We start from the raw sequence: 14138 nt of genomic DNA on the forward strand, positions 1-14138 counted from the left end.
TAACTTTCTCAAAACAAATTTAGTTCCAAGCTATTATTCAAGGTTTGCAAAAGGCTTTTAATCTGACTAACAATCTTACTAATATTATGAACGCGAAAGATTAGATGGATGGATGGATTTTTCTTAGAAGGTATCTCCGGAACGGCTCAACTGATGATGATGAAATTTGGCATAAATTTAGAGCACAGTCTAGAACAACATATAGGCTACTAATAAAGTTTTTTTTCCATTCCTCGCGAGTCCCGGTGACAGCCAGTATTTTATAAGCAAAGCATAACTGAATTTATTAAATGTCTTAGAATAGAGATATCTCATTTGCTGTCTTGTCACGATCATACATTGGATTACTGCCGACCTTTTAAGATTCCCGACGCATTTTGTACTTAAATTAGCTTAGCCTTATGAGTGCTTAGTACGTCGTAATTAAATAATAGCTTTGTAAAGACAGTAACAAAACAACGTACTTAAATTTTTAATTACTTTTCTGTGGTTAAGTTATATTTAAATATATTTACTCTATAACTTGTTTAAGACGTAAGTAAATACTATAGGCTTTCAAGGTCAAATTATCTTTACCAAATTACATACATATTTTTGAAAAAAAAAAGAAAAAATATTACCGCTTATCGCATTCATTTAAAAAAAAATCTTATGTTTTTCTTTAACTTTTTCTAATGTTCTAAAAATCTACGTAAATTTAAATTATGCGGATTCAGTTATTATGTAATTTATATTGAAAAGCCGAAGTAATATATATATATATCAATGCAATCAAATGACATTCATTACAAATAGTTAAAAAATTCAATTGTTTTCCTAACAAATAAATGTCATAGAAATATAAAACAATAAATTACGACATGTAAGAGAAACAAACGAAAGAGTAACTAAATTATTTTGGAGCGTCGGTGGCTCAGTGGTCAAGCACTTGACTTGCAATCTGCAGGTCCTGGGTTCGAATCCCGCCATGTACCAATGTGTTTTTCGATTTTCGATTTACATATGTACATTTATCCGACGTTCTTACGGTGAAGGAAAACATCGTGATGCAATTTGCACATATCTGAGAAGAAATTCAAAGATACGTGTGAAGTCAACCAACCCGCACTTGGCCAGCGTGGTTGACTATGGCCTAATCACCCTTAACTTAGGGTAGGCTCCGAGCCCCTCGGTGGGGACGCATAGTGAGCTGATGATGTCATAAATTTGATGAAACCAGTTAAGTTGTCTACAGTATATCAACAGTTTTAATTATGTAAAAATAGCGCAAAAAGTTCGTCCTATTTATAATTCCTGTACTTACTTTTTTATTATGTGAAAATATTGAAAAGGCGAGCCTCTTTTTTTAATAGAACCTCTGAAGAGGGTAAAGATTTTTGGCGTGTATTTGTCTATAACATTATGGCCTATTCTGACTTCCTATAGTTTAAAAAACTGTACTGATTTACATTAGTGAGGTTTCATTCGAGACGTATTTTTCCTTTTAGTGTCATTTTTATTTTAATTAACAAATAGTGTGCTTATAATTTAAGTAAGTTATCGAAAAGTATTTTATAAATTCCAAAAATGGTGATGTAACCCTTTGAATGCGATCGGTGATTGTTTCGAACAAACACGGTCATGTCGGTAAGGTCAAGGCGAGTCGCGGAAGACAATCCGTGAACGGTGTTGCTGTGAGTCAGTTCACCAGTCGACTGCCGCTGGAGCTGCGACAGCACGCGCGCTCTCTGGTACGTTTTTTTTTTAATTTCGATATTTCGTTGTTTGCGGCCAGTGTTAAGTTTCAGTTGTTTTTTTTATTTATTTTTTTAAATTGGCATTTATATTATTTCTAAAATGTTTACTAAGCTAAATAATACAACTTTCTTTATTTATTATCTGTGTGTTTGAATATTTTTGTTTTCAACGCTTTTAAAAAGTTTCATGTTTAAAGGATATTTATCACGTAATTAAATTACAGGAAATTACGTTATTTACGTACCTTAAAAATTTAATTTAAGGAAAATCGTATTTCCAAAAAAGAAATACATTGGATAAATAAAATAACGCCATTTTGTTTTGTAAACAAACTCTGCGTCACCGTTCAAAAACCAGTTTAATATATGTTTAATCGTATGATATGTTACACATGGCATCAACATAGTAATATAATAGCTTCCATATACTAAGTATAATATATTATGCTATAGGCATCTTTAAACTGCCTTTTTTGGAATTTAATTTGAAAACTACTAAATAACTTTGTCATCTCAATTGTTACTTCTTTCTTGCTTCTGTTACTTTCTTTGTAATAAAAAAGTAACTAAAATACGACTCGATTTTTAATCATAAATTATTATCAATTAAAAAGGATCGTACTTTTTTTTTAAATATTAGCAGATTTTTTTTGTAAATTTACTAATATTTCTTTTACCATTCCAACTAAGCTCTAGGCTTGTGCTAGGATATGGTTTACAATAGTCGAATGGCGGGATTCGAACCCCCGACCTCGTGATCGGAAGTCCATACCCTTTACCATTAGTCTATTGATTGAACTGATACTGTTCGTAAGATTCTTACCACGATTAAGCTGTTTAAGATAGAAACATACCGAAAGACACTGGCATGCTATGATCACGGGTTGATTATAAAAAAGAAAAAATATAAACGAAGTACTATATCCTCTCCTTTTATCAGCCAGTTATATAGAGATAAATTGTCCCACACTTTTCCATTAATTCCTTCGATCACGTTCTACGGAAATTATTCGTTTCTCGTTTACTGATTGAGGTCTAATGAAACAAATCGGATGATTTATTATGCGTTCAAACGTTGAGTTTGTTTTGCTAATGACCATTTACTATGTTAATGCGAAATTTGCAATCACGAGTTTGTTTTGTAATATTTAGTACTAACTGACGCTCTAACTCCGCCCGGGAGGAGTTAAAAAAATTTAATTAGTCTGTGTTCTTCCAAACTATGTTCTACATCTATGCTAAATTTCACCGAGATCCATAAAACCGTACTGGAAATACCTTCTTACAAACATCCATCCAAACATTCGCATTTATAATATTAGTAAGATGATTTATTTTTAAATCAATCCTCCACTTTTATGGTAATTTCAAAGATTAAGAGAATCCGCAAACGAGGTGCATGTATGCTTTAATGAAGTGCACTAACCTATACACGGACAGGCTATAAGTAGTGATATTTTGTGCCTATTTGATGCTATCCATTTAGTACTAACGGTAGCGGTTGTTAGCGGTCGTCAAAATCCGAAATAATAATACAGATAAAATTAACTATAATTTGATACAGACGCGTTTTAGTCGGAACATAGAAAAAACTGTAATTTTCAAGCAATGACCTTTCCATTTAGATTAATGTCTTAGTATTTTAGTATGAAAAATCTATATTATATTGATTTAGTAACTATGAACACATTGTCTATGAGTACGTTAGTTACAATCGTTTCTTTCTTGTTTCCTCGTTTAAATTAAAAAAAAATCGATTCGTAAAAACAGGTTAAATAGTTCAACAATCGTGATAATAAAATCGTGATCTGCTGCATTACATCCCGTCTCTATTCATTTATTTGGCCGCATAATCTCAATATTACTAATATTATAAATGCGAATGTTTAGATGGATGGATATTTATTTGAAGGTATCTCCGTAATTCATAACGGATTTCGTTGAAATTTGTCATAGATGTAGAACATAGTATGGAAAAACACATAGACTACTATTTTTTTTTATTCTGCGTGTACAGAGTCGCGGGCTACAACTAGAATATGGTCTGTATTACAACTTTTATACTGTTCTAGCTGTCGGCCGCGACTCAATCATATTAAAAAAAATATTAAGCAGCGTAAGTGTTCTTCCAGAATCTATGCCAAATTTTAGTGATATTCGTTCAACCGTTCCGGAGATACCTTCAAAGAAACATCCATAGAAACATTCGCATTTATAATATTAATAAGACTAGTTTCCTTAAAACTGAAAGAAACTATAGCAGTATTACTAAACACTACGTCACAAAGGTCCTTTTATAACTTTTTTTTGTCAATTGATTAACACTTCTTGATACTTGAATCAACTTTATTTAGACAAGTCATTACATTTCTTTTACAGCTTAGTCATTTAACAAGATAAAAATACTGAAACGTCAAATTGAATGAATACACAAACTAACTGTTATGTATCGGAGATACTTTGTTACAAAGTTTAAGAGTTGGTGACGTACCTGACGTCATAAATGGCTCTCATTGTGACGATCGCGTGTTCTTTTGTTTGAGAGTTCATTTGGTAATAACTGACCTCAAAACAAGAGAACAACAAAAGTTCGATTTAAGGCATAATGTTCAAAAATCAGTACTAAGTTCTTTATCGACTTGTTGTTTATGTGTGTTTTTGGGTAGGCCATATTCCAATTCTATTGACGAATTGGATTTCATGAGGGAGTTATCCTGTTTGAACCTCCACTCTAGCCATTAATTGTAGATTTTGCAACATTTTTAATTTTGTTACTTCGCTGTTTTAGCGAAAACAGGTGGACACTTGCTTGTATGTCTACTATATAAAACATACAACTCTTGGCTATAAATTCCCTTATCGATATCGACACAAATGTAACGTAACGTCCCTTATTCATATAAATGCACCCATTTATCTTGTCATCCATATAAGTCAGGAAATAATAAATTGGGAAAATACCAAAGTCCCATTGAACCTTAAGATATATACGTTGCAAAAGTGATGTTCGCATCAATGAACTTTGACATCGATATGTCGATAATTTCACCGATATATCGATATGTTTTTGCAGAATTAGAGCAATAAATATAGTTTTTAAAATATTATTTAGGGCTAAGTTTTATTTTAAAATGATTTTTTGGATTTGTTTGGTATTAAAATCATGCAGCAAAGACAAAAATAAGAAACCGTTTAAAATTTTAATTCATTTTAACAGTACTTACAAAAACTTTAACAGATAATAAAATGACCATAATTCACTAAATTGGCTATGGTAAATTAATTTTATTCACTACTAACCAACCCATTACAGTAATAACCATATATTAAAATTGGCAAAAACATCGATATAAATTTTAATAAATGATTCGCAACACTAAATTAAATGCAGGAAATCGCCTTGCCATCGACCTTCTATTCTTGTCTTACGGAGATATCGACAGAATTTACTCTACGCAATTATGACTAAGAACATGCACTTAGTGTTTTTAAATGAAAAACTTCATTTTTCTTTAATTATTATAATTTTTTCTTGTATCAATTTTACAGAAGTCGCAAGTAATTGATTTAAATCACTATTTTTCTCGATTTTTTTTTAAATCATAAGGTGGCAAACGAGCGAGCGGCCACCTGAAATCGCTGAAATAGCGAAGTGACCGTTGCCCATAGACATACGCGATTACATATACGTTGCCTACCTTTAATCGACGGAGGAGAGGAAGCACAGAAAGAAAACATTTCCATGCATCCTCTCATCCGGCAAGTTCACTTCCACTTCCCATCCTTTTTTTACGACAAAAAGGGTGGAAAGGGAAAGAGGACTAAATTTTAGGCATCCGGGACGCACACTCATCAGATTGCTTCCACTTCACGGCTGTCTTCTGTGTGGTCGTGGTATTTCACCGGGCGAGCCTGGCCGATTCGTGCGAAGACGTTAAAGCGGGCTCTACCACTGTTAAAACCTTCCACAATCATCCATCCAAACATTCGCATTTATGATATTAGTATGAAGTGAGATTATATCATCATCGTGATATATGGTCGAATAACGTTGCATCATAAATAAATAAACAGTGGACGTTATAATCCGTGTAATACTTGTCTTAGTTTACGACGCGCGTTAATCTCATGATAAGTTTAATTGACTCTAAGGTCGTTTGCTTTCCGCGTACGAATGTATAGTACAGCGATTGAATTATTATATTCCTAACGATTTTTCACGTTAAATGTAGATTAAACATCATATATCTAACTAAAGGTACTGCTTTAGTTGTAGTTTAAAAGAAAAAATAATTATTAAACTTTATATAATCTACTTCTTACTTCATACTAATGTTATAAATGCGAATGCTTAGATGGATGTTTGTTTGTAGATATCTCCAGAACGTCTCAACGGATCATATTGAAACATACATATAGAACATAGTCTGAAAGAACACATAGGCTACTGATATTTTAATTTCGCGTGCACGAAGTCGTGGACTACAGCTAGTTTAAAATACAAGGAATATATATCAAGCATTTCTTTATGTGATAGAGGTGAATGATTTTTTATCAATAGGTTATTAAGTATTAGTTAATCTGTATAGATATTTGACCTTTGTCGTGTGCAGCGTTGCGACATACAGACAGGCCGGTATCGCCTAAATACGTGTAATGTCAAGGGGATACCGTGATAGGATATACTGGTATTTGATTCAGACTATCATTGTATTGTAATCGGTATTTGGAATGTAGTTTAAATAAAAACATATCTAAAACATGTTTAAAACATGTCTAATAGTTTTATCTAAAAGTCTTACAAAGCTGGCTTTCATTAATAATAATAAAAGTATTGTTTCAACTAATACTAACAGAATAATAGGTATATATAGCATCGTAATAGACATAGTGTTCTTCCAGGCTATGTTCTACATACATGCCAAATATCGTAGAGATCCGTTAAGCCGTTCCAGAGTTACCTTCAGACAAACATTTGCCATCGATCCATTCATCCATCTAAACTTTCGCATCTATACATATATATATATATATATATATATATATATATATATATATATATATATATATATATATGTCTTTCTTTTATATATATATATATAAAAGAAAGTCGTGTTAGTTACACTATTTATAACTCGAGAACGGCTTTACCGATATGCCTGAAAATTGATGAGGAGGTAGCTTAGAGCCAGGAGACGGACATAGGATACTATTTATTCTTTAGCTGCTTTTTATTTAACTTACTAATATTATAAATACGAATGTTTAGATGGATGTGATGTGGATGGATGGATGGGTGTTTGAAGATATCTCTAAAACGGCTGAACGGATCTCGATTAAATTTGGCATACGTATAAAACATAGTCTGAAAGAACACATAGGCTACACTAATTATTTTTTTTTATATCCACGCGGATGGAGTCGCGGGCGACAGAAAGTTTATAATATTAGTAAAATTACTTAGTGATAAATTAAATGTTACAATTTCAATTGTTTTAATGTGATATTCATATGTTGATCAATTAGTTATTATACTTTTTATCTATTACTCAGTACTATTTCTTGCATGACTTGCAATAAAAGTATATATTTTTTGTATAACAAAGTGCGTGTCTTGTAAATCTCAATAATTTATTTTGTACTTGAATTGGTTGTTCGTTGTTTTGCTCTGAATATTCCAAGGACAATCGCACAGCGTAAAGACGACAAAAAGTTATTACGAATTTGGTTTTCCATAGTCTAAGTTATAGACTGAGACGGATATTGTAATGTGTTAAAGAATTGAAGAGTTTGTTAGCTAAGTGTTTACTAAAACGGTTTACAGTAGTTTAATTAATTTAAAAAAATACTTTATTGAGCAAAAAAAAAAACATTTTCATAATACATTTTGTGGGATCTGTCTCCTGAACTAGTAAATACTGTGTTTCAGGAGACAGCACCTTCTCTTATCTATTGCCTAAAGTTTCTTAACATATATGTAATTAAATATAGATTATTAATATTTAGATATAATTATTGAATGTATTTAAATTGTACAGCTTAATTAGAACAGATAAAACTTAACACTAATGTCATTAAATCTTACTATAATAATATTATAAATGCAAATGTGCGGATGGATGGATAGTTGTTTGAAGGTATGTTCGGAACGGATCAACGGATCTTAAATTGGCATAGGTGTAGAACATAGTCTGGAAGAACAATGGACAACTTATCGAGTTTTTTTTAATTACACGCAAACGGAGTCGCGTGCGACAGCTAGTTATTTTGAAAAATAGCATACGTAACACAATAACCTCAAACCTTAGTCTTAAAAAATATTGTATATTTATATTTATCACGATAGAACAACTAAGAATTACATCATAAAAAATTAAATAAAAAAAAACGGTTGAATAAATCGCTTCAGTCTGTGAATTATAACAGAGGCGCGATAAAGGTTTAACCTGTGATCGTTGTTTATAATACTTATGTACATCTTTTTTATGATACAATTCGAACAAAAATACGTGCATATCAAATTGATAATAATCATTTTATGATTCTGCTTGCTATATTACGTATTACATAATTCGTTCTTTGCTTATAAGATGAAAACATTGAATTGCTGCCTCCTGCTACATCTAGAAATGGAGTTTTAACTAGTTATGAAGGCAGAGCCCCATTTTTTTGTTCAATAAAGAAAATTAATTAAACAGAACTTATTATGTAAGAATATCTAGTCGGTTTTTAAATATTTATAAGCCTTTGTGTTTGTAACTAATAAATATATAAGTAAGATCCTATAATTAATGCTATCCCTATCAACACCTATATAAAAGACAGAGACATAATTTATCCTTTGTACCCAGTATTAGGATGTCACCGGCAGCGTCGTTCGCTAAGCGATGGGCCAGCGACAACCTGACCCGAGCGCCCACAGCAGATGAGCTTGTTATCCTGGATCTCTTCCCTATTACTTGCGAAGGAGACGAGGAAGAAGCCACTAAGAGGGCGCGGAGGTATTACAAGGCGAGAGGGCCGGGAGGACTGACGGAACTCTGGCATAGAAGATATCCTGATGATGAGGATATACTGTCGAGTTGTCAAGACGCGTAAGTAATTAGTCCTTCTTTACCTTTGGTCAGTTAAAGTTAGAATAGATAGATTTTTATGGTATTAAAAACAAATACAAAGATGAAATGACCAGATAAATATAAATTGAATCAACAAAGTAGGTTATTGGTTAATGGGGGATATAGACGACTTAGGGACCTTCAAGAAGCGAGCATACCATTTCCTTAAAGGCTGCAACACATCTTCAGTTCCTTTGGTGTTGCAGATTTCCATGGGCGTCGTTAATCACCTCGGTGTTACCATCGCTCGTTTGCCCCCTTCTCTTATAAAAAAATTGTATACAGAGAAATGAACTTAGAAACTGCAAATAATAATTGATAGTAGTACTTTATTAAATGCTGTAACTTGCGCGTATTCTACTGCAAAACTCACGGAACACATCAGCCCATTTTCAAGATAAAAACGATGGGGTCCACTAGTAACTAAAAGAAAAAAAAATTCAATATAAGACTCACTAATAATGAGTATCTGGTACTTTGTTTTCTCAATACTCCTAATCAGCAGAATACCAGCGCAGTGTTCCCATCCTCACTAGAATACATTTGGCCTTACAGATACATAGTTCCTTTACGAGTACGCAGCGTGGCCGGACGAAGAATGACATTGGTGAGACTGCCCGCGCCAACAGCATTGGACAGGCCACTATCAGCGCGCGCACTACTCGCCAGATGGCTGATGATATTAGACATAAGGTAACGTTTGGTAGTTACGTCAAATCTTGGCGACTCGGAAAATACGAGTAGCACAAACCACTGCGAACGCAAATTAGGTGTAGCGAGGAATAATGGAATACGATGGGTGAGCACACAGATGACCTTGAAGTGCCCAAAAAATGTAATTATAGACCATACTAGTCCAAAAGTTAAGGATTAAAATGAATTCCATTCATAAAAAGTAAACGATTACCTCTAAAGAGATCTCTTAAAATGTACCTTAGACTTTTCATCATTCATATGTTTGGATAAACTCAATATATGGTCTATTATTGGAGTAAGTTTAAAGCACATCCCTTTTATAAATAACAAAAGATGATGATGACCTTGGACCCGTCATGAACACGTAAGCAATAGGATGAACTATGAGAAATAGAGATTCATTAATCAATGAAAGTAATAAGAAAGATTATAAAGTGATATCCATGATAGACTGAATATATCCATTGATAAATCCATTCGTAGTCTTCAAAACGAGACGTGCGAGGATCATAACAAATGATTCTATGTAATTTATATTTAGGATCTACGTGGGCTGTACTTTATACCCAAGTGTGGGACGTATTCATCGTATACCCACGTGTGGATATCAAACAATACAATGTGGTGAAGGTTTTATGTATCGCACGGCTACTCTAGACAAATTGAATAATCTCATATATCACTTTAGCTTTTAGGTCAACTTGTGGCTATTTAAATGGCCAGTGTGATACATGATAGACCATTATTTTGCAATATAGTATACCGAGAAATATATTATACAGATCTTTATGTAGCAAATTGTTTATTTTCTATTCCTCTCTTTGTTTTCTTCTATTTTGATTCGTATTAAAATCTATACTAATACTAGCTGTCGCTAACAACTCCGGGCACGCGAAATTAAAAAGAAAACAAAATTAAATAGTAACGTTTGTGTTTTTCTATATGTATGCCAAAATTCACCGAGATCCGTTCAGCCGTTCTGGAGATATCTTAAAACAAACATCCATCAACCCATCCATCTAAACATTCGCATTTATAATAGTAATAACATTATAAGCTACTTATATTTTGACTTTTTTGCATTTATACAATAACCAACCTAAATAATAATATATATAATACAAGACTTAATCAAATTTATTCGTAAATTTCAATTTCCATAGTAGATTTCTAACAAAGAAAACAAAGACTTTGTTTTCGTTGAACGTTTGTTTGCTTTCGAGTTACGCTTAAATCTTTCGAAATGTATTGTTTAACAGAATTACATTTATACTCTTTGTTTTCCTGTTATTTGTATAGTTACATAGAAGAATTTGATACTTCAGTATGCTTAAAAGAAAAATAATTGACAACTTTTTGGTTTGTCGTTCTTCTTCTAGTGCCTCTTCAGCCTTGAAGGTTGGCCGCTAACATAGAATATTTATTACTGACAAGTGCAAGGCGAAACAATTCCTCCGCTGACCTAATGTCCACTTCCTAATATTACGTAGCCACGACTTTTTCCCAAGTCCAGCGCGTGTCTTGCCTTCAATCTTGCCCATTATCAGCTGAAGTAACTTATAACTAGCGTTATCAATCAATTAAAAATCAACTGAAAAACAAAACTGTACGAAAACATTTTTTATCATACCATGGAGTTACCACCCAACCAAAAAAGAGACAATAGATACATCCTAAAATTACGAATGCAATGAATTTAAAAAATTGGTCTTAAGTATAAGTACTTATAACTTATCGTCACTTTCAATCAGACTTCGCGAGGACCCGAGCCCTGGTGAAGAGGTGGTTTTCATTGACGTGTGCGACTTGCAGCCCTCTCACCTCAAAAACCACTTCCGAGGCAGCTACTGGAAGGATTTTGTCTGGCTAATGAAGGTAAAAAAATAATTAATATTATTCTTCCTTGATCCAAATATTAAAAAATAAACTATAACGAATCAATCAATATGGCAAGATTTTAACCTTCCAACGTATCCTATGAAAAACTTGGATGACGTTAGATTGTTTTTGATACTGAATTACACTGAAATGTGGAAAAATAGAGGGAAAATTTACAAATAGATAATTTCCAAGCTGCTAAAAACAAAATGCATACGCGTGGTCTTGCTCTGGTGCTTTTGCTTTCCCAGCTTTTTGTTTTCCTTTCTTGTCGATAGAGGCGCTGTCATTTTTACCCACAGCTTTGACAATTAACACTATTGACTATAAAATTTGTTTTATTTCAGACAGCATATCCGCTGCGGTTCTCCGAAGTCCATATCATCAATACTCATCGTCTGAAGACAATGTCTCTCTTATTACTTCACGTGGGACTGTACCCATGGCGGCGTAAGGTGGTCCAAGTTCACTCTAATGCGGATCAGATCAACCACATCATGGGTGTCGATTACTTCCCACCAGAGGGCTTGCCACATGAATACGGCGGGAAGGCTGGTGCGATGAAGGATTTGAATGGTAATTGTTAAATATGAAAGCAGTCATATCCAAAGCAATTTTTTTAATGTTTATAATTAAAGAATCAAAAGTTTATAGAAGAAAATGCATAAATAATTGACAAAATATAAGTGTCATAAATGAACTAGAATATGGATGTTTTTATATTGTTTAATGGTAAATATTTTACTGTTCGATTCTGAGACCAAAATCTTTGTATAAATCATGTCAGCTCTGTCATTATCGTTGAAATAAACAGAGATAAAAATATGTATTACACAAGATTATTTTGGTTTCAAAAACTCAAGGTATTTCATAGGATTGTTAGGCCCTATCAAAACATTAGACAAGACAAGATCAAACGTTTCGTTTTATAATATGTTCTCCCACTAAGATTTCTTCTTCTTCTTCTTCTAATGCCTCTCCATTACTGGAGGTTGGCCGTCAGTTCAGCGAACCCTTTCATGTCCCGTGTCAAGCGAAAAAGTTGTTCAACGCTGGCAATATTGGTCCATTCCCGGATGTTTCTCACCCAGGATTTTCTCCTCCTTCCAACTCGTCTTCTGCCTGTGATTTTGCCCATCATAATGAGTTGAAGAAATTCATATTTTTCGTGTCACAAGACATGGCCCAAATATGCAACATGATTTCACAATTAACACTATGATTTAAAAACTATTTTCGTTTCGATATTTACAGATGAATGGACAAAGAAACTTCTATCCAACTCCACTTGGCTACAATTAGAGGAACGTAAATACTACAACACAGAACTTATACCGGAAATCCGAACACGTACAAGACATCGCAGCGCAGTACGGGCAATGCGAGGCGCTATTGGTTCCTATGACATGATTACTAGAACACATTCATGTAAATCTCTGAACAGGCATGATGATGTGGATGAAGGAGCTCACGGCGCTTATAGAACTTTGAAAGTGAAATCAGATAAGAATTTGTACGTATAAAGATCTGTATGTGTTAAAAACGGACTATAAAAATCTTGGTATACATCTTAATGAGATGTAGTCATCTTATCATCAGCGGCATACGTCCCCACTGAGGGGCTCGGAACCTACCCTAAGTTAGGGGTGACCAGGCAATAGTCAACCGCGCTGGACCAGTGCGGGTTGATTGACTTCACACATATCTTTTGAATTTCTCCTCAGATATGTGCAGGTTGCACGATGTTTTCCTTCACCGTAAGAACGTCGGATAAATGTACATATGTTAATCGGAAAACACATTGGTATATGGCGGAATTCAAACCCAGGACCTGCAGATTACATGTCAAGTGCCTAAATCCCTTAGCCACAGACGCTCTCTCGATGTGATTGACATTGACAATACTTATTATTGACAAAACAGGACTTTGGTTTGACCAATTTGGTTTTTTTTGGTTTGGTTTTACTATTTGGTGTACAGATTTGTCCAGCTTTTAATGATTGAACCACAATAGATTTGTTTTGTCAATTTTGTCGCTAGATGGCGTTATTGCTATAAAAGTTGACAGTTCCTGTTTTATGATTATTATTTTTAAACTTTTGTATCTCTTGATATATTTATTAGGGCTTCTAATTTTTATTTTTATATTTGCGAATATGAATAGTAACATAAAATAGAGGAATATTTTTTTTATTTAAATGCAAATGAACACGATATTTTAAGAAAATTCTACACATTACTAAATATCTGATGTAAATTTGTATTCTCTCTTGTAAATATTATAATTAATGTAGCTACTCATTTTATATAGAACATTGTTCGACAATAAGTATATGATTTGTAAATAAAGTAATCGACTTAACTGTACGTTTTTAATTTAATTTCCCTAGAAATTTAAACACAATTTGAAGAACTGTTCCTTAGGATAACCCCCGTATAAAGTCTTCAATATCCAAAGAAACGAAGTCCAAATAATAAACAAATATATGCCTATATTATTTCCAATTCTCTAGATGGACCTACGATCAAGTCATCATCAGCTCACTATACGTACCCGTACGTATCAAGGGTGACTAGGCCATAGTCAACCACGCTGGCCCAATGCGGGTTGGTTGACATGTGCAGGTTGCATCACGATGTTTTCCTTCACCGTAAGAACGTCGGATAAATGTACATATGTAAATCGGAAATCGAAAAACACATTGGTACATGG

At 33.4% G+C, this 14138-nt stretch overlaps 1 protein-coding gene across 1 annotated transcript; it reads left to right on the forward strand.

Annotated features, from left to right (window-relative positions):
• Positions 1-1687: 1687 nt before the first annotated feature.
• On the forward strand, positions 1688-13172 carry LOC106117649 (uncharacterized). The gene is made up of 6 exons (XM_013312039.1): positions 1688-1730; positions 8588-8830; positions 9407-9544; positions 11299-11422; positions 11773-12001; positions 12680-13172. The coding sequence occupies exons 2-6, from the start codon at positions 8595-8597 to the stop codon at positions 12946-12948; spliced, it is 996 nt and encodes a 331-aa protein (XP_013167493.1). The 5' UTR covers positions 1688-1730; positions 8588-8594; the 3' UTR covers positions 12949-13172.
• Positions 13173-14138: the final 966 nt, after the last annotated feature.

The sequence above is a fragment of the Papilio xuthus genome, unplaced genomic scaffold (genome assembly GCF_000836235.2).
Source record: "Papilio xuthus unplaced genomic scaffold, Pxut_1.1 DF827679.1, whole genome shotgun sequence".
Classification (NCBI taxonomy): domain Eukaryota; kingdom Metazoa; phylum Arthropoda; class Insecta; order Lepidoptera; family Papilionidae; genus Papilio; species Papilio xuthus.